Source organism: Erythrolamprus reginae, chromosome 1, assembly GCF_031021105.1.
Source record: "Erythrolamprus reginae isolate rEryReg1 chromosome 1, rEryReg1.hap1, whole genome shotgun sequence".
Lineage (NCBI taxonomy): Eukaryota > Metazoa > Chordata > Lepidosauria > Squamata > Dipsadidae > Erythrolamprus > Erythrolamprus reginae.
Window position 1 is genome coordinate 200,037,372 of NC_091950.1, and position 24,436 is coordinate 200,061,807.

General features: G+C 39.4%; 1 protein-coding gene across 3 annotated transcripts in view; it reads right to left on the reverse strand.

The window, feature by feature from the left end:
* Nucleotides 1–24,436, reverse strand: part of LOC139156372 (calcitonin gene-related peptide type 1 receptor-like) — a 103,850-nt gene that overhangs the window by 43,303 nt on the left and 36,111 nt on the right. For 2 of the 3 annotated variants that reach the window (XM_070731905.1, XM_070731906.1), the window contains exon 2: nucleotides 1,674–1,756. In XM_070731905.1, the coding sequence (XP_070588006.1) occupies nucleotides 1,674–1,724 (51 nt within the window). In that variant the 5' untranslated portion in view covers nucleotides 1,725–1,756. Of the gene's footprint in view, nucleotides 1–1,673; nucleotides 1,757–7,633; nucleotides 7,676–8,604; nucleotides 8,670–24,436 lie in introns of those variants that run through there. The other variant, XM_070731907.1, reaches the window with a different exon arrangement.

Below are 24,436 nucleotides of genomic sequence, written 5' to 3' on the forward strand. Positions count from 1 at the left end.
ATTAATGTTATATATATTACTGATCTATATACCATGTCTCATTAAATTAGAACTCTATAGATATGCTAAGCTACAACCCTTAAAATTCTCATCCAGAAGTTTTTGAGTGATGTCCCATCTGGAAGTCACCAGGCTGAGAAAGGCTGATAACAAGTAAATCTCCAAAATTGACTTCTTTCAAGCAGACATTTTCCTCAAGAAGTCAAAACTGAGACTATCCACACAAAGGCCATGTGCTATTTGGACAGGGAGTCTCTACTCACAATCGCTCGTGCCCTTATCACCTTGAGATTCGACTACAGTGGTACCTCGACATACGAGTTTAATTCGTGCCAGAGCCGACCTCGTATGTCGATCAATTCGTATCTCGAACCAATGCATTTAGATTTGGCTTTTCGCCCAGAGATAACTGGAAAAAATGGAATTCTTGCACCACCTAGTGGACGCTCTGCTCGTATTCCGAATTTAAGCTCGTATGTAGAACAGAAATTTTGCTTGCCTCTCTGCTCATAACTTGGAATACTCGCATGTGGAGCAGACTCATATCTAGAGGTACTACTGTACTGCAATGCTCTCTACAGGGGGCTACCTTTGAAGAGTGTTCAGAAACTGCAAATTGTCTAAAATGCAGCCACGCGAGCAGCCATGGGCCTTCCTAGGCATGACCATGTTTCTCCAACACTCCGCGGATTGCATTGGCTGCCGATTGGTTTCTGGACACAATTCAAAGTGTTGGTAGTGAACTATAAATACTTATATGTCATCGGGCCAGATTATAAGTCAGCCTTCTACAGGTCGCATCAACTAGACAATGTTGCTTAGCAGGGTCTAGGGGAAGAGCCTTCTCTGTGGGGTACCTGGCCCTCTGGAATCAGCTCCCCCTGGAGATTCGCACTGCCCTCACCATCCTCGCCTTCCGTAAAAGTCTTAAGACTCATTTATGTTGCCAGGCCTTAGCCTCCTAGCCATCAAATGTTATATATGGTAGTTGTTTCAATGGGTATGATTAATTTTTAATATAGTTAAGGATTTTAGAGTAGTTACTTACTTTTAATTAATTGGATTTAGCTTACTGTATTTTATTGTTGCTTTTTTATATGTGGCATATAAATCCAACAAACAAACAAACAACATAATTTGTGCTGTGTTTGATATTTTGATCATAACCACTGAGTGCCATGGTGGCGCGGTAGTTAGAATGCAGTATTGCAGGCAAACTCACTGCTTACTGCCAGGGGTTTGATCCTCCCCAGCTAAATTGACTTAGGCTTCTATCCTTCTGAGATTGGTAAATTGAGGATCCAGATTGTTTGGGATAATATGCTGACTCTGTAAACCATTTAGAGAGAGCTGTAAAAAACTATGAAGCAGAATGTAAGTCTAAGTGCTATTGCTATCTTGAATCACTCCAGTTACCTACTGCTAGATTTGTGCAGCTAGATTAGTTAAGGCGGTTGACCAAAGAATCCATTATAGTGAACAAACTGGGGTATCCTGCAAAGATAATGTATGTATATACCTGAATGATGATACTTTGTTTTTTACACATATGTATTTTATTACTGTCCAGCTACCTAGCTAACAGCAATCAAAATTGAAGAGAAATTGTCATTCATCTATACACACCATTATATAAACATCTGCAAATGTGCATGTAGAGGGAACAGACTCACCAATGTCAGAGCTAAGAGAGACAGTAGATGTACAGTCCAACCGGTTTCCATCACTAAATGTAGTTTGACAATTCAACAAAAAACTGTAGGTGAAAAAAAAAACAAAGCAAAGTATAAACATCTTAAAGTGTTGTGGTTTTGATCCTAATCACATTTACCAGGGAAATATCACACTGATCGTAATCTGGCTTACTCCTCAATAATCATATATAAGATTACTGTACGACTCAGCTTTCAATGGGAAGACTGAAGTTTGCTTAACTTTTAAGTGTTAACTTAACACTTAACTTTTCCAATTCAGCCAGTTAAACGTAAAAGCATCCAATATTGACTCAGTTGTGTCCTGGGGTGTTTATTAAATAGAATTTAAATAACAGTAGCAAACAGCATTTTGTCTTAACCCTTAGGGGAAACAAATCAACTGAAAAAAGACTGGCCAATTTGTCTGTGTTGTTTCCTTTTGTTTGGGAAGCTTGGGAAAAATGGAAATAAAAAATATAGGTCAATAAAGGGGAGGTCTCAAAGCTCCTGTAATATGGTCTCTAAAACCATAATGTCAGAATATTCCAATATGGCAACTCAGCTCTAATTTTGATCATTTCTCACACTCCCACCAATGGGCTATGGGAATTTGCAGGAGTTTATATCCACATTAAAATTACTTCAATTACCGTAACCAGTAAAAAAGATGAAGGCACACAGAAAAGAAGAGAACAATTTTTGAAACTGCTACATAATGTATCCACTGGGAGTGTTTCTTATTTTTTCTTTTAGTTGTAATAAACAATATAAAATAAGAAAGCAGTTCAGGGAAATTCTATAAATAGATGCCTGGTTCCCTTAATATTTCTCTTAAAGCCTAGGAAACAAGAATAATCCAACCCAATATAACATCTGGGTTCATATTTTGTCACCTAGTATTTTGTTCTACTTCCAATTTACTACCAAAGAGGCAACTATTATAAACACAGCTCTTTTATAGATGAAGAAATTTGCACTCAGGAATTGTTCTTTAGAGAATTAAATACTGTTCACATTCATTAATCTTATAGTTCAAAAACAATTAATACAATAATTAAATACAACTAATAGCAAGCAAAGGAAAAACAGTGACACAGTCTCTATCAATTAAGTGATAGTGACAAGTCTCCATTTAATTGGATAATAACAAGTCCTTATTCTCCATCACAAAAAAATGTTGATTTTCTCCTGCATTCTTGTATTTTAATGTTGCCTACAATATTTCTTTTCATTTAAGTGTCCCATGTTTGTCTTTACAGTCTATATAATGTATCTTCATAAAATCACTTTTACTCCCTCTTCCTTTCCTATTTATTTTTCCCCAGTATTCTAGAATATTACCACTTTCCATACTCAACCATTCATAATGAATATGATTTCCAGGAACCTTGATTTTCCCCATTCATTTGAACAGAATTTGCTCTCCTCTGCTAACTGCGGCTTTGATGTTTTCTGTTTAACATCAGACTTGGAATGGCTTGGTCTAACTCAGCATATGGATATGAAATTGCATGAAACTACCTTTGCCTTGTTTATTTCAGGTACTGGAAAGACTAATTTATTTATTTATTTTTGTACTAAACAGATTTACATAGATGCCTGTGTATGAAAGGAACTTGGGGTGGGAAAGATAAAAATAAAAACCAATTAAAGCAACAGTGTTGATAAAGCTGTTCTCCTGTTTCCATTTATTTGTATCTCAGAACTATTTGACTGATCCTTGAAAGGATACTGATCAGGATAGAATGCTTAGTAAGGTTCATCAAGACCCTTCCTTCCTTCCTTCCTTCCTTCCTTCCTTCCTTCCTTCCTTCCTTCCTTCCTGCCTGCCTGCCTTCCTTCCTTCCTTCCTTCCTTCCTTCCTTCCTTCCTTCCTTCCTTCCTTCCTTCCTTCCTTTCATCACTCAAAAAAGGAAGAAATATCACCAATAACAATATGGTGCTTGTATTAGCACAATACTCATATTTTATATGCCATGTTGGTAACTGGTAATACAAAAATATCCCTGTACTCAGTGAAAGGCTACCAATTTTTTTACTACCACACTGTTGGCATGGCTTATGCAGGACACCATGCATTTTGTTTCAATATATTTCATGCAAATTGTGTGCTCTGGGATGGAGCTGCATTTTTGCTACCCCACTGCGTTCCCCCACTATCCGGGCAGCAGCCCACCCCTGCCTGTACTGTGGAAACCTACATGTGTTTAGACCACTGGTGTCAAACATGTGTTGTTACATCAGGGTCACATGACATATTGAGATTTTTTCCCACTTCGCTAAACCAGACATGGGCATGGCCAGCTTGTGATGCATCCAAGCTTGCAGGCCACGAGTTTGACAGCCCTGGTTTAAACTCATGTAGTATTTTCCCATGGGAAAAGATCATCCAAGGGCATGGGGTAAGGTATCATCAGTATGCGCATGATACCCAGTTATACATCTCCACCCCATGTCCAGTCGGCGAAGCAGTGGAAGTGATGTGCCAGTGCCTGGAGGCTGTGAGGGTCTGGATGGGTGTCAACAGGCTCAAACTCAATCCTGACAAGGCGGAGTGGCTGTGGGTTTTGCCTCCCAAGGACAATTCCATCTGTACGTCAATTACCCTGGGGGGGAATTATTGAGCCCCTCAGAGAGGGTTTGCAACTTGGGCATCCTCCTCGATCCACAGCTAACATTAGAGCACCATCTTTCAGCTGTGGCAAGGGGGGCGTTTGCCCAGGTCCGCCTGGTGCACCCTATTGGGACCGGGAGTCACTGCTCACAGTTACTCATGCCCTCATCACCTCGAGGTTCGACTACTGCAACACTCTCTACATGGGGCTTCCTTTGGAAAGTGTTCGGAAACTTCAGATCGTGCAGAACGCGGTCGCGAGAGCCATCATGGGATTTCCAAGATCTGCCCATGTTTCGCCAACACTCCGTGGCCTGAACTGGCTGCCATCATGGGATTTCCAAGATCTGCCCATGTTTCGCCAACACTCCGTGGCCTGAACTGGCTGCCGTTCAGTGTTGGTTATGACCTATAAAGCCCTACATGGCACCGGACCAGAATATCTCCGAGACCGCCTTCTGTTGCACGAATCTCAGTGGCCGATTAGGTCCCACAGAGTTGGCCTTCTCTGGGTCCCGTCAAACAAACAATGTTGGCTGGCGGGACCCAGGGGAAGAGCCTTCTCTGTGGTGGCCCCGGCCCTCTGGAATTAACTCCCTCCAGCGATTTGAACAGTTCCCACCCTCCTCGCCTTCCATAAAACGCTAAAGACCCACCTTTGTCGCCAGGCGTGGGAATAATTACCACCTTCTCCCCCCCCTTTTTTATTTATTTATTTATTTATTTATTTATTTATTACTTAGATTTGTATGCCGCCCCTCTCCGAAGACTCGGGGTGGCTCACAACACGTGGAAACAAATCATAAATAATCTGACAATTTAAAATATTAAAGATTTTTAAAAAACCCCATATACTAACAGACATACACACAAGCATACCATATATAAATTAAACATGCCCAGGGGAAGATGTTTCAGTTCCCCCATGCTTTCGGCCTTACTGTATGATGGATTAGGTTGAATGTGTATGATTGTATCGTTAGGGATTTTACTACGTTATTAATGTTTTTCAAATTGATTTAATTTTTCTACTATTGGATTTTTCATGTATTGTATCACTGTTATGTTGTGAGCCGCCCCGAGTCTTCAGAGAGGGGCGGCATACAAATCTAATAAACTATAAACTATGTATTCCATTAATCTTTAGATTTCTTTTCTCCAACAGTCATGACCTGCATAGGATTTGTGTCAATAAAGAAAAAGTTGACTCCCTGGATTTGCTTGCTAACATTTTTTTTCTCAAACAAAGAAGATAATTCATACCAGAATAGAGATGAAGTCATTTTGGTATGGTTTAGTAAACATCCTATGCATGATTGCTTAATCTTAATAGAATTTACTACCCAATTAAGATGCAACAATATTAATTTTATTCCCTGTCTAATGTCCTTAACCAACTATCATAAAAAAACTCCGACCTTTTAATAAATGAATTTATATTACTCTAAAACCAATTACACACCTATTATATAATCATGACAGGAAGCTTGACTGATGCGTAGGGGCAAATGTTAATTGTAAAATACTTGGGTATTTCTTTGATACAAATTGGGCTTATTTTTTTTTCAAAGTTAGCAAATTGCTATGGCTATTCAAAGCATTAGAAAACACTTCACAATCTCCATTTCATTCCATATATATATACAGTAATACCTCATCTTATGAACTTAATTGGTTCCGGGACAAGTTTTGTAAGGTGAAAAGTTTGTAAGATGAAACAATGTTTCCCATAGGAATCAATGGAAAAGTTATTAATGCGTGCAAGCCCAAAACTCACCCCTTTTGCCCATTACTGCCGGCATTCAGATCCTTGCTCAGGGGCAGGGGGCAGCGGGTGTGTGGATGTGACATTCCCAGCGCTGCTGCTGCTTATGAAAGGAAAACCGCTGCCGCCGCCACTATCGTCTTGTGATGGAATCTGCCGGGACGTGGCTTCCCCACCCTTTCAGATGGCAGGGCTGGAGCAGAAGGGCGACTACAAAGGGGCTGGCTCAGCGAAAGCGCTCCGAGCTAAGCGGCTGCAAGAGCGCTTTCTCCGAGTGCTTTGGGAATGCCTGCCCTGTCTCTTCTGCAGCCCCTTTGCTGACAGCCCTGGATGAAAGCGCTCCCAGCAGAGGGGCTGTGAGAGGAGGGGGCAGGCATTCCCAAAGTGTTCAGCGGAAACCCTTTCACAGCCCCTTCGCTGGGAGTGTGTTCGCCAAGCCAGCACTCTCGCAGCCGCTTCACTGGGAGCACTTTCACTGAGCACTTTGGGAACGAATCTTCAGAGAGGGGTGGCATACAAATCTAATAAACTATAAACTATGTACTCCATTAATCTTTAGATTTCTTGCAGCCCCTCCACTGGGAGCACTCCATTAATCTTTAGATTTCTTGCAGCCCCTCCACTGGGAGCACTTTTGTCCTGGGCTGTCAGCGAAGGGGCTGCAGGAGAGGTGGGGCAAGCATTCCCAAAGCACTTGGAGAAAGAGCTCTTGCAGCCGCTTCATTGGGAGCACTTTCTCCGAGTGCTTCCAGAACCACCCCCTGCCTGTCCTGCAGCCCCTTCGCTGACAGTCCTGGACAAAAGTGCTCCCAGCGAAGGGGCTGTGAGAGTGGCGGGGCAGGCGCTCCAGAAGTGCTCAGAGAAAGTGCTCCCAGCGAAGCGGCTGGGATTCCCTTCATTTTTGCCAGCGCTGCTTTGAATCCCAGTGAGGGGAGCCTCAGGGAAATCGCAGCATCGCAAAAACATGGAAGTCTGGAAGTGGGGTTTCCCAGTGAGGGGAGCCTCATGGGAATCCCAGCAGCGCAAAAACGGGTGCTTTCCTCGCAACGAAAGTTCAGAGGCGGGGATTCCCAGTGGCGTAAGGCAAAAGGGGTGAGTTTGGGGCGTGCACGCATTATTCACTTTTACATTGATTCCTATGGGAAACACTGTTTCATCTTATGAACTTTTCACCTTACAAACCTCATCATGGAACAAATTAAGTTCGTAAGACGAGGTACCACTGTATCTCAAATGCGTCAACTACAAAAACTATAGAGTTTTTCTCTTAAAAAAGGGATCTTCAGCCAACAACTGCCTAGACTTTGTAACCAATAAATAAATCTGCCTCTTACAGTATTACATATTATAAAGTCCTGAGTGTAAAGTGTGTGCACGTGTGTGTGTGTATGCATGCATTTTTACACATGCAACCAATAAACTTTTCACAAAGTAATACTATACTGACATCATTTCTAGTATGCTAAATGGATTCTGTGGCACCGATTCCTACAGTGGAGTTTCATTCAATGTGATAATGGATTAAAGTTAAAGTTGCCTCCAGCTGATGAGAATACTTACGAAATACTAGGAGATGTGGAAATGCAGAAGAGTAGGGAAGCACTGTAGAAATACAATACAAGTAGGACAATGGTGAAACAGCTGGCATAGGCAGAAATGATGGACAGTACAGTAGAGCAATTCTCTATTCTCTGGTTGGTCATCAAAGGATCCAAAACGTATGTTTTTGATTCTGAGTATAGTTTGTTATGTCCAAAGTAGGAATTCTTTTTAACTAAGATTAATCTGAATCAGGCATAACAGCAGACTGTGGTTAGCTGAAAATTAGTAACAGCAGCCTCCTATTAAAACTTATAATGTGAGTGAATCATACAATTTGAATTTGCAATTTGATGGGTCAATAGAATTCAAATGTGTGATTCAAGGTCTTTAAACCTGCAGTTTGTATAATAAAGCCAAAGGTTCAACTCACTAACTATTATGTAGTCAAAATTTGCATATATGTCACTGATTGGCTGTTATAGTGGTGGAAGATTTAAGTGGCTGTCATTGGCTGAGCCAGTTGCAGGGAGCCCTTAAAAGCGGCTTCCTGGTAGCCTATCCACATTCTGTTTACTTTAGGGATAGCTAAATAAATGGTGCTGAATTGTTCCTGCGTCTCACCTCTTCATTTCCCATGCAATCTGACATTAACAGTATATGCATGCATATTCAAAAGAACATTTGTCTTTCCATCTTTTTGAAGGTATTTACTGACTCCTTGTGATGTAGAATCACCTTTGGATTTGGTCAATATCCAGTCTCCATAACGGTTATTTATATTCCAAGTTTCATTCTGTAGTAGTGTTCTGCTGGCATGTCCCAACCGCCCGTAATTACAGGGTAATTAGTCCAAAAAGACACACACCACACGACAGAAAGAAAACAAAGAGTCTTTATCAACAAAAAAGCAGAAAAAACTCCCTTTTTAAATGTCAAAGGGATTTTCTGGTACACACAAGGCACAGGTTAAATGCAATCCAATTTCTTACCCAGTAACTGGGAAATTGAGTCCAAATTCCAAAGCCCAGAAAGTCCACACACAGTCTTGAACAGGGAAACAGCAAAACCATGATCTTGACGAACTATGAATCAGATAAACGTCCACAAGGCTAAATCAGCACGCTGCTCTTTTTATCTGTAGCACTAATTACAGCAGCCCCCACCCAACCACAGGTGGCCTCACTTATCTCCTATAATAATCCTTCAGTTGTTCTCTTCTATGCATCACTCTCTGCATGCGTGGGTGTGTCATAAGTTCTTGTTCAGAATCCAGGGATGATAAGGAAGATTGATCTCCTCCTGGGCTGTCTGCCAAACTCCCCTCTTTCCTGTCACTCACGCTTCCTTGGTCAGAGGAGACTTTGTCGGCAGATTCTATCAGGAGCAAAACAGGCCTGTGGCATGTGGATGTTTCCCCCACATCCACCTCCACATTCCTTGGGGCAGGAGTTGGCCCAGAGCTAACCACAACAAGTAGTCAACCAAGAATTTGTGGCTTTTGGAGAGCAGACAGCAATCCTTGGTCTTTGGATAGTATGCCAAGAACAAAATTCCAAAGAGTAGAAAGGGCCAGACCAAAAGTGTGTGTGAGAGAGGGGGGGCATTGATTTGAGTAACTTTTTATTTTGGCAACTATCTGAACTCTCTTAGTTTTCTGGCAAGATTTTGGAATTGGTTTACCATTACCTGTTTCCTAGATCTGAAAGAGAATGACTAGCGGCTAGCCTAAGAGTACTCATCTGTCTAAGGCAGAACTAGAATTCCCAGTTTCTAGCCATGTTTCTCAAACATTATATCAAACTGGCTCCCTCATTATATTTCCTTAACTATACTTAATAATTATTTCTAACCATGTTCAATTTAATATAAAGCTTATTAAAACATTTTTACTAATTTTTGTTTTTCTGCCTAATTAAAAAGTACAGTTCAGTTGCAATTTTGAAGGGTTCTGTTTAATTCCCGGTCTTCAGGTTGTGCAACTTTGTGCTGAAATGTAAGACATCCAATAAAGACTCTTAGTTTCTGTAATACTGTATGATATGGCCTCAAGTAAAAAAAAGGCTTATGAATGTGTCAAAATATTTGATTAAAATATTGTTCTGCTGTACACATTAAAGCATATAATGGTTTATAGTAAAAATCACTGGGGAGTTCTTTTTTGTTGTTGCTGTTCTCACTGAACATTTTTTTATTTTTTAATAAATAAACAGGGTCATCTTAGCTTAAACATGTTGTCAGGGTTCCAAGTAACATATCCATAGCAAACAAAACTCTGAGGCCGGCAATTTCCTCATAGAATAAGTTTATTGAATATGTCATATTGGCACGAGCTGACCCTGAGTCTTCTTGTGGTTTTCACTAGTAAAAAGTAAAAGTTTGTCACTTTCTCAAAACAACCAGCCACATGGTCCAATCAGGATGCTGTCTAGTTGCTAAGTGACTCCAGTCCAGTCTTTCTGAGCACCTGCAAGAATGTCCTTGGTTCCCAAGAGAAAGTATTTTGTTTTTACTACAACACCCCAACTATCTCCATCCCCCACTCTCTGTACATCTCCTTCAGGGTGTCTGCACCAAAGTCTCAAAATGGCCTTAGTCAGGCCAGCTTCAGGGTTGACACATACCTTTTTTCTTTTTTCTCTTTGTCTTAGTTCACACATAAGAAATGAATTAATGTGTATTTGAAATTAGAACCAGAACTTCACAGAAAGGAAACTTTCCTGTTACACATTACAGCTTTTAAACTCTGTATTTGTGTAAGATGTGTTCCATTTAAAAAAGAAGGCAAAACCATTTTAGTTGTGCTAACCTTTTCAGTGAACTATTATCAACTCACGGCTGTGTTTTTTCCTGTTTTAAAAACATGTCCTCAATAGACAGTTAAAATAACTTTCTTTCCTGCATAACCTGGTGCCAAATACTTTTTTTCCCAATCTATTTAAAACAAGGACTGGTTAGAAAAGAAATGCAATGTCACGTCTGAGTGATTTCAAACAGTACAAAAACACATTTCCCAAATATTCACTTTTCCTAATAGCAACACGTGTGCATTACTAGATAGAATTACTGTGGGAATGGAAAAAAGTCAATTTGCAAAAAAAGTTACTGTCATCAGATCATCTCATTAAAAGAGTTTAGAGGACAGTAGTTAAACTGCCTACTGGTATAACTAACACATTAATTCCACTGAATAAAACAGTCTCTGGTTTTGCTAAAAAAGAAAGTAGATAGTTTAAAAATAGCTTCTGTTTCAGAAATATAATTAAAATTTATATGTAAACATCATGGGGAGTTTTACACTTTGGTATGTTTTATGCAGTTCTGCTTCTTCTTTTAAAAATAGAGTTATAAGTTTTGAGTCATGCAATAAATCTTGCTCTAAAAATGGAAATTATAAAAAACATGTAACCTGCTCTACTTGGACTTTGTTTGCATGATTCCACTGTCTGGATCCAGAAAATCCAACATAAAATAAAAGTGCTGTTTAGTTACTTACAGTAACTTTTCTTTGATGGGAGTTAACTGATAGTCACTGGTTTCAGAATTGTGGGTGCAACTGGGCAAATATCTGTCCCTTTTTAGCATAAACTGCATGCACCCCAAGAAGGTACAAAGCTTTAATTGTTGCAACGTGTCCACCATTTTGAAGACAGTGTCTTTCATTGTGGATGCCAATGACTTTGGCACAACAAATTCAGGTCCCATATCTTAATAATATGACAGATTAATTTATTTGAAAATAAAACCATTACACAGTCAATCATGGAGACTACAACTCAGGATAACACAAAAAATACAAAAGCAGAAAAAGTGTTTTATGTTCCTATAGGAACTTGTAACTGAATGTACCAATTTTAAATGTGATTCAATTCAATTTCTGGAGATGTCAACAAACATTTTTGCAAACAACAAGACAGATATGAGTCTTTATCAAATTACAAGAGGTTAATGTGTCTATCCAACAGAAGCTGAGTCACTGTAGTACAGATTTCAAAGCAAGAAGGTCATGTATTCAAGATAGAAATCAATCACTGGCCTCAGAGTTTTTACCATGCCTTTCCCCTTAAGAGAAGTTAGGTTTCTTGTTTCATAAAAATAATGTTAATGTGTAAAACAGCAAAATCTCAAGCAATTCTAAATCAACTGAAATACTGTATACACACAGATGGGCATGTTTCCACAAACATGAACACATGACAGGATCTGCAAAAGTAAAGAATTTGGCACAACCAAAAGAATATTGTAAGACAATTGCAAAAATCAAGTGTGATAGCAAAATGATAAATGTAATTAGAAATTCAGAAGAAATTGAGCTAAAACTGATGCTTTTACCCTTGGTAGGCAAGGTTAACAATTTTATTGTCATATAAGCCTAAGGGGGGTGGGGGAATAAATGATTAAATATTATCATGTTGTATTTATCTTAATTATACTCAAAACACAATCACTGGCTTGTAAGTAATGAAATTTAATGCTGTATCCTCATAAATTACCTACATGGAGTCACTAATAAAAAATAGCAACCCTGCTCTAATTCAGACTTTCTCTCTCCATCTCTGGGAGAGAGAGCATTGGATAACAGAACACTTAACTAGCTTTCTCCAAAAGGTCGTTGTGGATAAGAATATTTTCCTCTTTTGTTCACAAATGGCAGAGTAGTTTCAAGGGCTTGTCTATACTGTATATTTGGGGTGATTCGATCTCCCTCAGTTATTTACCTATCATTTCAAGTCTACTGGCAATGTCTTCTTGAGAATGTTACATTTATCAATGACTAGCTAAATACTCATGCATTGTTATGAAACTATGTGATGGGACTTGGTAAATTGACACTTAAAAACTTGAAAATTAATGAGTACAGTGGTACATCATCATACAAACTTAATTGGTTCCAGGAGGAGGTTCGTAAGGTGAAAAGTTCGTAAGATGAAACAATGTTTCCCATAGGAATCAATGTAAAAGCAAATAATGCGTGCAAATCCTTCAGGGAAATCCCAAACTTTAGAAGGGAGGTGAACAGAGAGCAGGGAGGAGCAGCTAAAGGGGACCGGTGGAAGAAGCAAGGCTAGGCTAAAGGGTGAGTGGGAAGGAAGAAAGGCAAGGGGGGCACCCCTTCCTTTTCTTTCTTCAAAAAACACCCTTTCAGTGCCTTTGCAAGCACCTTGTTCTATGCAAAATCTTTCCTCCTCCAAGCTTCCCCTCCCTTTTCTTCAAAAGACACCCTTTCAGTGCCTTTGCAAGCATCTTGTTCTCTGCAAAATCTTTCTTCCTCCAAGCCGCCCCTCCCTTTTCTTTCTTAAAAAGACACCCTTTCAGTGCCTTTGCAAGCACGTTATTCTCTGCAAAATCTTTCCTCCTCCAAGCCGTCCCTCCCTTTTCTTTCTTCAAAAAAGGGGAAAAAAAAGAAACCCCTTCATCCCAGCAGCAGCTGCTTGGGTTCGTAAGGTGAAAATAGTTCGGAAGAAGAGGCAAAAAAATCTTAAACACCGGGTTCGTATCTTGAAAAGTTCATTAGAAGAGGTGTTTGTAAGATGAGGTACCACTGTATTTAAAAAGGGGACTGTACTATTTCATTAGAGATGGTAAGCTAAGTTTTTGTTAGAGATGAAGACATTCTTTGCATAGAATAGACCAGTGGTTCTCAACCTTGGAGTTGGGACCCCTTTGGGGGTCGAACGACCATTTCACAGGGGTCGCCTAAGACCATGGGACAAGACAAATTTCCAATGGTGTTAGCAACTAAAGCTTCTATTCTGGCATCTCGGAACATATTTTTACAATCTAACCAATCAGGCGTTTACAGGGGGGGGGTGTCCCTCTGATCTCTTTCCAATCAGTTTAAAGACCTGTTGGAAGAATTGGTGCTAAACGTATAGTTGGGGGTCACCACAAGATGAAGAACTATATTAACGGGTCGTGGCATTAGAAAGGTTGAGAACCACTGGAATAGACTTTCAATTCATCCCTCAGATGAATTGCTCAGGACCTGTAAACAACATTCCTGGTTTTGGTCTCTGGCTGGAGGATGACCAAGCTGTCAAGTGAACTGACTCTGGAACATGCCACATAGAACTAGCCATGGGAAAAACAGGCACCTTTCCTTATTTGTGTTTTCCTAATTGCATCTGTAAATCTTTTCCTGTGTTTTTGCCTCTTTTCTCTTTAACTGGTGTTAGGAGGAGAAGGAATAGATTCATCTGAATTGAGGAGGGAAATAAGGAGGAAAAATCTGTTTCTGCCTACTAGCGTCCATTTGTATTAATCAAGCTAGCATCCTGTTAGTGTGTGAAGGAGTTGAGGAATGTTTGGAAACTCAAACAGTATTTGCTGTGTGAGCAATAAGGATTCAGGAAGGGGTCTCTGTGTGGTTTAATTCAACTGTTCTGTAGTAAAGCTGCTTGCTGCTGTGAAAGCAAAAGCAAAACTGAAAGTCCTCGGCTTGTGTTTTGCATTTGGATCAGATTTCCTTTCAGGTGGGGAAGGAGGAGTAGAACTCCTTAGCACAGAGCTTGTTAATAATAGCATAAGAAATACTCATGCTCCAATGATCATTTTGAAAAACCCTTTATTAGTGAGACCTAGAAGGTAAGAGGAACATGCATGGCAAATTTCAAGTTTGTAGGTTTTACAGTTCTGGAGATTTCATGATTAATGTGTGTGTGGGTTTTGCTTTTATATAATATAGATTCCCTATCCAGCAAGCCCAAGGCTGCATCTGCAATATGCAATATGCAAAAAATTTCCCTCATCTGATACGATTGATGCTGAATTGCATTAACCTTTGTTGCTGGTTTGAAAATGACGAGGGTACCTAGGCTTTTGATGGACTGGCACTCTTCTATCTGCTATTCCTGCTAGGTGATAGGATCTAATATTGTGCAGTTTTTCAGTTGCTTATTATTTTAAAATGCATTTTGAGACATTATCTTAATTAATCTATTCTAATCTACATTGACTGGAAAACTGTGCACACAGCTGAAAATAATGAATTTTCTTGACTCGTTTGTTATTGCGGTTACAACAGTTTAAACATACAGAGTCTTTCTTTAGTTACTGCCTAGTTCAGCAAACATTTTCAGTCACAACAGTGATGCAAAAGTAACTTTGAAGACATTTACAACTTCTGCAGGTCTGTGAGCAAAGGAAAGTTGAAGTAACATTGCCAGCATAGTTGTGGTTTCACTTTGTGCTTTGCCTGATGACTAAGTTGCTGGTCCAAACTGTGACAATTAAATAATGGAAGTGTCTTATCTTTCTAGCAGACTCAGAAGTCAGAGATGAAAAATGAATTCCAGAAAAAAAAATTATCACAAAGAGCTTATGTAGACTTATACATTTTGCTACTTCCATTGCCCTTCATAATGGTAACATCAATAGCCTTAATTCTAATACTCCACCTAGCCTAGTATTAGGTGGTGGTGGTGGAGTATATAATTTTTAAAAGGGCTAAGGAATCAAGGTGGCAAACTTGCAACTAATTCTAACTTTTAACATTGAGAAGTGTTTGGACATTAAAAATTATAAATGAATAAAGAAATACAGTGATCCCCCGATCATTGCGAGGGTTCCGTTCCAGGACCCCTAGCAATGATCGGGTTTTCGCGAAGTAGCGCTGCGGAAGTAAAAACACCATCTGCGCATGCGCAGATGGTGTTTTTACTCCCGCAGCGCTAGCGAGGAGCCGAAGATTGGGGTTCCTGTTTCAAAATGTCGCCGCCGGCATGGGCGGCTTGCCAGCACCCCCCCGGACCCCCAACCTGGGTTTGGGGGGCTGCTAGGAAGCCGCCCATGCCGGCGGCGACGTTTTAAAACAGCCGCGCGGCTTTCCAATGAGTCCCGAAGACAAACGTCAAACTTCCGCGTTTGTCTTCGGGACTCATTGGAAAGCCGTGCGGCTGTTTTAAAACGTCGCCGGCGGCATGGGCGGCTTGCCAGCACCCCCCTGAACCCGGGTGGCCGGGCGAGCAGCGAGCGAACGGCGGGTGGCCGGGCGAAGGGCGGGTGAGCGGCGAAGGGCGGGCGAGCGGGTGCTGGGGAGGGCTTCTCACCCTCCCGCCAGAAAGAGGGGGAGCAAACGGCGTGGGCAGGCTGCGGACAAGCCGTTTGCTCGGGCTGCTTCCCAGCTGAGTAGTCAGCTGGGAAGCGGCCCGAGCGAACGGCGTGGGCGGGAGAAGGGCGCGCGAGCCGCGGGCGCGCGGGCAGGCAGGCTGCGGACAAGCCGTTCGCTCGGGCCGCTTCCCAGCTGAGTACTCAGCTGGGAAGCGGCCCGAGCGAAGCGGCAGCAGCAAGGAGTTTGCGTGGGCGGTGGGGAAACTCCTCGCTGATGCCCGCCAAGAGGGGGAAGACCTAGGGAAGCCGCCCAGCAGCTGATCTGCCTGGCGCCATCTACGCATGCGTGCCCATAGAAAAAAAGGGCACGCATGCGCAGATGGTGTTTTGACTTCCGGGTTGAAAAATCGCAAATTAGCCTGTTCGCAATGGTCGGGGACGCAATAACCGGGGGATCACTGTATATGAAGAAACAATAGACATCATGATCTCCATTTTTTTAAAAAAAATGTATTGTATTAAGCTTTTGTCCGCCCATGTTGACTTCATCAGAGTGTAAAATTCCCATTGAAGAGATGCTTGGTTTGATGTAATGCCTGCCGATCAATTTAGTCATTGTCATTGCATTGACATTTACTCAATTGGCATTACATCAAAGGAAGCATCTCTTCAATGGAGATTTTACATTCTGATGATATCAACAGGGGCTGATAAAAGCTTAGTACAATAAATTTGTAAAGATGTTCTGGAGATCATGATGTCTATTGTTTCTTCATCTATAGCTATACCTGGAATTCGTATTTTTAGGACAACTCATTTTATATATAGGATGACTCATTTTACGTATACACACACACACACACACACAAACAATTTCTTTACACATATATTAGCATAATTGAAGCTAATGACAAGACTGTTAGATCCCATAACTTACCAGACTTCTATAAAGTTATTTAATAGCAAGTTAAATAAAGAAGACTAGAATTAAATGGTATTGATATACAATTGTTTCACACAATCCTCCTTCATTTGGGAGAGAATTCAAATATATCTCCTTTAGCCAGCAACGAAAAGAACAATGGGGCAATGAACAGAAGTAGGAACTCATAGCAAAAACTTGCGTGCATGCACAGATGAGTTTTCTTCACAAATAAGGCTGAAAATTTCATTTGTTCTTTGAAAAGCAGGCAAAAGACTGTGATGAATTTGGGTCAAGCTCATATACTTAAGGTGCGGTTGTGGGAAAGTCGGAAGCATCTAACACTTGGCACCTAAAGTCCAATTAGCAGTCCCTAATGTATAAACAGACTACCTCCTCCCATATCCTTTCAAAGTTACTCCACCCTGTCATTCTACCTGACTGTGCAAAGCAATAATATTGAAGCAAGCTAAAAATGAACAATTGTACATATTTTATTAGAACATAATGGGAAATCTTTGAAACTTAGCAAAGGCATTTATGAGAGGAAATTAAACTAAAAATATAAAGCATTGTGCACTAAAAAAACATTTAGTTAGGAGCAAGCAGTTCAAAACAGTGTGTAGCTATGCTATAATTTAAGAATTACTGAGGGGTCCATTTGTCACCTGCTTCCTCCCAGCCATCCCACTACACACACTAGAAATTTTATTTTTGGCACAAAGGAGATGAACTTAGACTAAACAATGCAATAAGATGAAAAGAAATGTGTATACAGCATTTAGAATCTTTTATCCTAGAGATGTATTGTAATTTCATGGCAATAAACTTTATGTCCATGCACCAACCAATAATATCTATAAATATTATATTATTTATTACCACAAGATGCAACAATTCTGCCAAGTTACAATCAATTCATCCTTAAATTCTGTAATTCTAAGAGCCACTGTTTGGTTTAATTTCAGAATTCACCAATCTATCCCAGTCAGAATGATCTGACTGGACAAGTGAACAAAATGAATGAAACAAAGATCACACTGGACCATCAGACCAAGTGCCTTCTATACAAAATCCAAATGTAACAGAGTTCAGGGTACATTTTTGAAGTTTTTTTAAATATAAATATCTTTAGTTATAGAGAAAACAAAATACAAAACAAATGATCAATTAAGATTTTAGTCTCACTGAACAGTAGTGATGAATTTATTTCACTATTTTAAATTTTTTAATATTTAATATAGGTCTAAGTTGCATTAACAGGAATGCAATGTCAAAACTGACCACTTGTTCAGCAGGTGTTCAAAGTTATCAATAAGATCTACAACCAGTTCACTGCAGCCATTGCAGTATCCCAAGAGTCACATGATCACTATTTTATCATGCAGGATACCATGTGCATTTATAAACCTTGCAGCCTCCCATGATCACCATATGCCATCCTCAGTCATGGAGAAACTGACAGGAGGTTGTAAATGGGGGTCATGTGATGTTGCCCTTAACAACTGTAACCAGAACTGATGAACTGACTTTGTAATTTGAGCATGATCATGTGATATTTCACTTTACAACCTGTTGCATAGTGATGGAGTTACCAGTGCCAACTGCAGTCAGTAATTAAGTGGGGATTACCTATATTGCAAGAAATATTTGATCGCTCAATTATGAACCATCATGGTCAAAATACTGAAGGCAAAAGCAGTAGGTATATATTTATGCAAAGGTGATAAGCAATCAAGCTCGCTACAGTTTTAGAAATATTGCCAAGAGTTTACACCTATTTCATGCTGGGCTTTATAAATTGCATATATGGGGCTAGATTATGAGCAAAGACTGGGTACAATTTGATAATAAGGGAGTCTATGGAGGGGGCGGCATACAAATCTAATAAATAAATAAATAAATAAATAAATAATAATAATAAATAATAATAATTTAGCTGACAAAAACAGTTTAAATTACAAAAAGTGAACCTGATCTTTCCAAAGCTTGTAATGGTAATTTAATTTAAAGCTAGCTGTTTTGATTTGTACCTGACTTATGTGGAAATGAATTCCTTAAAGAAAATCTTATTAAAATGTCCCATGAACAAGAGAGATAGTAGTACATTAAAGTGAATTTCAAATAAAGCTCTTCAATATCTAAAGCACTATGAGGTTATGAGTTAATTAGACAGTTCTGTACTAACATTTCAGTCTCCAAGACCTAAGGTCTCTGGACATAAGATTTATATCTGTTTCCAAATCTACACTCATAATCCATTGTTTAAGAATCTTTCTCAGTTCCGTATATTTCACTAGTGGTAAAAACTCCAATGAAAGACCACATTGTGTCTGATGAGACTTTCTTCCAGTTTAACTGATATTTGTCAAAGACTGTTGTGGGTGTCAAGCCTATTGGGCAAATTTTAATCACTGAAAATCAAACTTATTTTTCCATATTAGACATTTCTAGCTATTTTCAGAAGTTTGTATGAAGTACCTATTTAGAAATAGCATTATAACATTTAGAATTATATACCACTTCACAGTGCTTTACAGCCCTCTCTCCCAAGGCCACTTAATGGAAAATAATGGTGGCCATACAAAATATTGACTTTGGACCCTATTTGGACATTATCGCTTACAGGTGTACTCACTTTTGTTGCCAGCAGTTTAGACATTCTGTGACATACTTTAGATTTGCAATTTTTAGGAGAACCCTCATATAGGAAGACCTCTTACAATACTAGATAACACAGTATCAACAATAGCGATCTTCAAGTTTCTAGGTTCTATCATATCTCAAGACTTAAAACGGACACCTAACATCAAAACTTCATCAAAAAAAAGTACTACAAAGAATGTTGTTTCTGCACCAACTCAGAAATCTCAAACTGCCCAAGTAGCTGCTGATACAGTTCTACAGAGGAAATATTGAGTCTGTCATCTCCACCTCTATAACTGTCTGGTTCGGCTCTGCAACCCAACAAGACAGATACAGAATTAAGAGGATAATTAGAAGTGCAGAAAAAACAGTTACTGCCAACCTGCCTTCCATTGAGGACCTGTATACTGCTCGAGTCAAAAAAAGAGCCGGGGTGGCGCAGGAGGTAGAGTGCTGTACTACAGGCCCCTGAAACTGACTGTAAATCTGTAGGTCAGCAGTTCAGATCTCACCACCTGCTCAAGGTTGACTCAGCCTTCCATCCTTCCGAGGTGGGTAAAGTGAGGACCCGGATTGTGGGGGCAATATGCCGGCTGTTAAAAAGTGCTACTGCTAACATGTTGTAAGCTGCCCTGAGTCTAATGAGGAACAACATACTCCCAATTTTTAGATTTCCCTAAATGCTATCGGTTTTTCATAAGGCCTTGTTTTCTGGCCTAGGTCAATGATGGCTAATCTTTTTCTCTTCACATGTTGAAAGCGTGTACACAACCAGCCTGCCTCATTTTGGGCCTAACAGGCCTCCCCGCAGCCACCTGGGAATAAAAATGGGCTGCTGGGGGGAGGGACGGCACACTTCCCATGCCCCGTTTTGGACTAGCAAGCCTCCCTGCAGCCTCCTGGGCACAAAAATGTGCTACAGGGGGGTACCGCCCCCTGCCCGTGTTGCCCCCATCCCCATGCAAGCTCACATGACCATCCTACCCTGGTGCATGCATCTCCCCTGTGTAGCAGATGCCTGAAAATCAGCTAGCCGGTGGGAGGCGAGTGTGCATGCATGGTGAACCTGAACTGGGTGACAGTTCACATTCCTGCAGAGAGGGCTCTGTGTTCCACCTGTGGCACATTGTCCATAGGTGACTGTAGATCTGTAGCTCAGCGGTTCAAATCTCATCACCGGCTCAAGGTTGACTCAGCCTTCCATCCTTCCGAGGTGGGTAAAACGAGAACCCGGATTGTGGGGGCAATATGCTGCCTCTGTTAAAAAGCGCTATTGCTAACATGGTGTAAGCCACCCTGAGTCTAAGGAGAAGGTCAGCCTAAAAATTGAATAAATAAATAAATAAATAAGTAGGTTCGCCATCATGGCCTTAGGTATTGGATCAGGTTGCTGGATGAGCCCATCTTTGTGGTTGGAAACTGAATGTCTCATTTTCTTTTGGCTTACTTTTACCTTGTTGGCTTATGTTTTTGTTTAGCATCACAATTTTAAGGATGCTTAGTATATAAATAAACAGAGGCATATCCAATTTAACATCCTCACAGATAGCAAAAATTGCTTCATTTAGCAATAAACTGTCCTGGCTTGAGGAATTAGATTAACCAGTGAGTCCCTATGGTATATGTATTCGTGTATGTTTTCTAGCATTGGGAAACAAGTTAAATTAATTATTTCATTTTACACATCCCCCCACTTGTGATTTAAATTAGGTTGTTTGAAATCCTTCCCTCCTAAAATGTAATTATAGGGCTGGTTTTAATTAGAGAAAAAATAGAGTTAGGTTCTTGCTCAGTCATAATGTTCTCTGATTTGGTTTAGGCAAGCCATTTCTCTAGATTTAATTCACAGGACTGTTATCAAGAGGAAATAATCCCATTTAATCAGTTTATGACAATGAGAAACAATGCTTTGTTCTGGCTGATGCTACACGAGGACATGGAATGGACAAGGACCATAGAAGTAATTATTTTCCTACAGTTTAAAAAACCCCTTTGTCCTAATATTTGAAACAAATGTTTACAGCCTACCCTCCGTTCCTATTCTGAGTAATAGAACTGTTCTGGAAATTTTGAAATGGGAGATGTACAGGAAATAGACATTTCTGTTTCAAGTCAAATACATTTATTACAGTCGAAGGCCAGATACCAGAACCAGTTAAGAACATTCAAGAATATCCAGTTAAAAATTCTAGATAAAATAATAAATGTTTTATCTGTTATTTATTATATTAATCCAGAGTTTTTAACTGGATATTCTTGCGTGTTCTTAACTGGTTCTGGTCTCTAGTTTTTGACTAATAATTATTAATAATCTTACTTGACTTGATATTTCTATGCCTAAGGAAGACAACTGAGGAAAGTTAATGAGTTTCCTTGTAGAAAGGTGAAGAAGTAAAAGGGAGAGATGATGGAAGAAGAAAGATAATTGCACAAAATTTTGTTGAATAATAATTACTTTTGAAATAAAAATGATGGTAAAGAAATGACATTCTTGAAAAATACATTTTATTGCAGAAGCAAGGCTAAAATGGCAACATCCCTCAATGGCAACAATATATAAAAATTAAGGTGATTGGCAACTTCTACAAACATAACAGCTTTTTTTTCTGCTAATGCTACTTACTGTACACAGTAAGACTATTGTTAGATTCAGAACCTCTCCAATGGGGACAGAAGGAAAATGTTTTGCTACTAGTTAAAAAGCATGGGTGAGCTTTTCATCCTATTCATATTCAATATTCAAATCTAAGTGGATAGGTTCGGATAAAAAAATATGCATTTGTGAGTGACTTCATTATTTATTTATTTGACTTGATTGGTTTTTAAATAACTCAAGGCAGTGGACATACTGTATATAATATTTCTTCTTCCAATTTTCCCTACAAACAACCACCCTTTGAGGAAATAGTAAAAAATGGAACTAGAATTCAGTCTCCTGCTCTCTTTTAAATCTTCTCTATTATGTATAAAGCTCTTGTGATATGAACCAATTAAAATATGAAAAGTTTGGATATTTATCGATATAGATCATTCATGAGTGGGATGTTGAAATGTGGACGGATGTGTTAATTTCTATTTTGAAAACATTACAAATATTTAGAACCAAGTTAAGATTTATTAAATACCTGAGAATCACAAACTTCTTGGATTTAACTGAAGTTGAGCTTTGGCAAGAACATTATGATACATCCTGTAACAATGATGTCAATGGGACATTTTTGCAGTTACTGCTCTTCATAGTTGGTAGATAAGCTATAAATCTTGTAAATAGATACATAAAATAACTAAAGAATCTTCTCAAATGAAAATTGAGCAAGATCAAGATTAGGTTCTGCCATTTGGGAAATGAAGTCATAACCTTAAATCATGAATCTTTCTTAGCCTTCTTCACACCCCCACTTCTCTCAAGGGCAAAGAACTATGTTTATTGCACATAGTCTTGACACTCGCTAAACTAGCCACTTAGGTGTCCTGGAGAAAGTCATCAGATTTCCAGTGTTGAAAACATTGCATTAATACCAGACCTACAATCAAGCAGTAATACGCCAATCAAAGAACTACAAATTCAGAAAACAATTAAACAGTAAATAACAGCCTAGTCAAGGATCTACCAAGAAGAAAACAACCCTCCCACTAACACTGATAGGGCAAGGTGTTATATATAAACTGAAAGCAAATCTTACTCCCTCTAGATTTAATGTTACATATAGGATGATAAAATATTTTCAAGAAAACAACTAATCTCAGAGAGCACCAAGGGTCCACAATGTTGAAAAAAGTGAGTTTTACTTATTAGCTTCAACAGAAACAGGTAATTATATTTCCTCTACCTTAGGCAACAAATGTCCTAGAGCAATCCTCAGGAAGATGACAACAAGTGTGGGTGAAGTCCTGCATAGATAATCTGAATTATTAGTTCAGTTATATCTGGGGATTCACCATTAGCTACATAGAGGAAAGAGATGATACCAGGTACCCCTTTCCTTCCATCTTTCAAACAGAAGATACCATTGTGTAAAGAAATCTGGAATTGTTGTATTGGTGAAAATAAGTTCATATGTCCATCTCATGCTGGCTGAGAATTTGGGGGAAATCATAAATCCAACAATTTTCACATCATTACATAAGGAAAGCCTCAACTAGTTCCTATTTCAAAGGCCACAAACATTAAAATGCAGTATGAATTTCATCATTTTTTGCTCATCCATTTATATCCTATATCACTGGTTCTCAGTCTGTGGTCCGTGGATCCAGGAGGCCATGGTATCATCATAGGGAGTCTACAAATGTTTGAGGAAATGTTATGATATAAATCTGCAGTTAAGTTGGGTGTCCATGACTGGTCTGTGATTCAAGGGGAGTAGGTGATGAAGAAAAAGTTGAGAACCATGGTCCTATATCTACTCTAGGAAATTAAGGATGCACACAGAATAATTAGAATTCTCATTCTCATTTCAGTTTCACAATAACTCAGTGTAGTAGGTCAAACTGAAACCAGGGGTGAAATTCAACATTTCCCCCCACCAGTTCTGTGGGTGTGGCTTGGTGAGCATGACAGGGGAAGGATACTGCAAAATCCCCATTCCCTCCCCATTCCTGGGGTAAGGATATTGCAAAATCTACATTCCCACCCCACTCTGGGGCCACCCAAAGGTGGCATTTTCCAATTCTCTGAACTACTCAACATTTTCACTACCAATTCTCCAGAACGTGTCAGAACCTGCTGAATTTCACCCTGAAAGATAGTATTGGGCTCATAGTCATTTAGTAAGCCTTCTAGCTCAGTGGACTTTCTCATCCAATGTTGCGGCACCTTGTAATGCAACTGAGTTAAATAAGCAGGTCCATCTGAACTGAGAAAGAGTATTATATCTTTCCCTCTCTGTGTAGTTTATTTACAAAAAGGAATGTTTGACAAATTCCTCTCTATCATATTCTGACACAAAAGATGAATTTAGTATTTCCCAGACTTGAATATTAGAAAGCTTTTTCCAAATTTTGCAGTAAACTTTAAAAAAACACACACTTAAATTCATAATTTATGGATAAAATAGTTTTGAAATTATAAAATGGAATGTGTGATAATTTCTTATTTTGTCAGAATGTGAAATTGGGACAGACTGTATTTATGAATGAATTCATACAAAACAAAGTGTGGAAATGGACTGTTTGGATTCCCATTAAATAAATAATATGGATAAAAATAC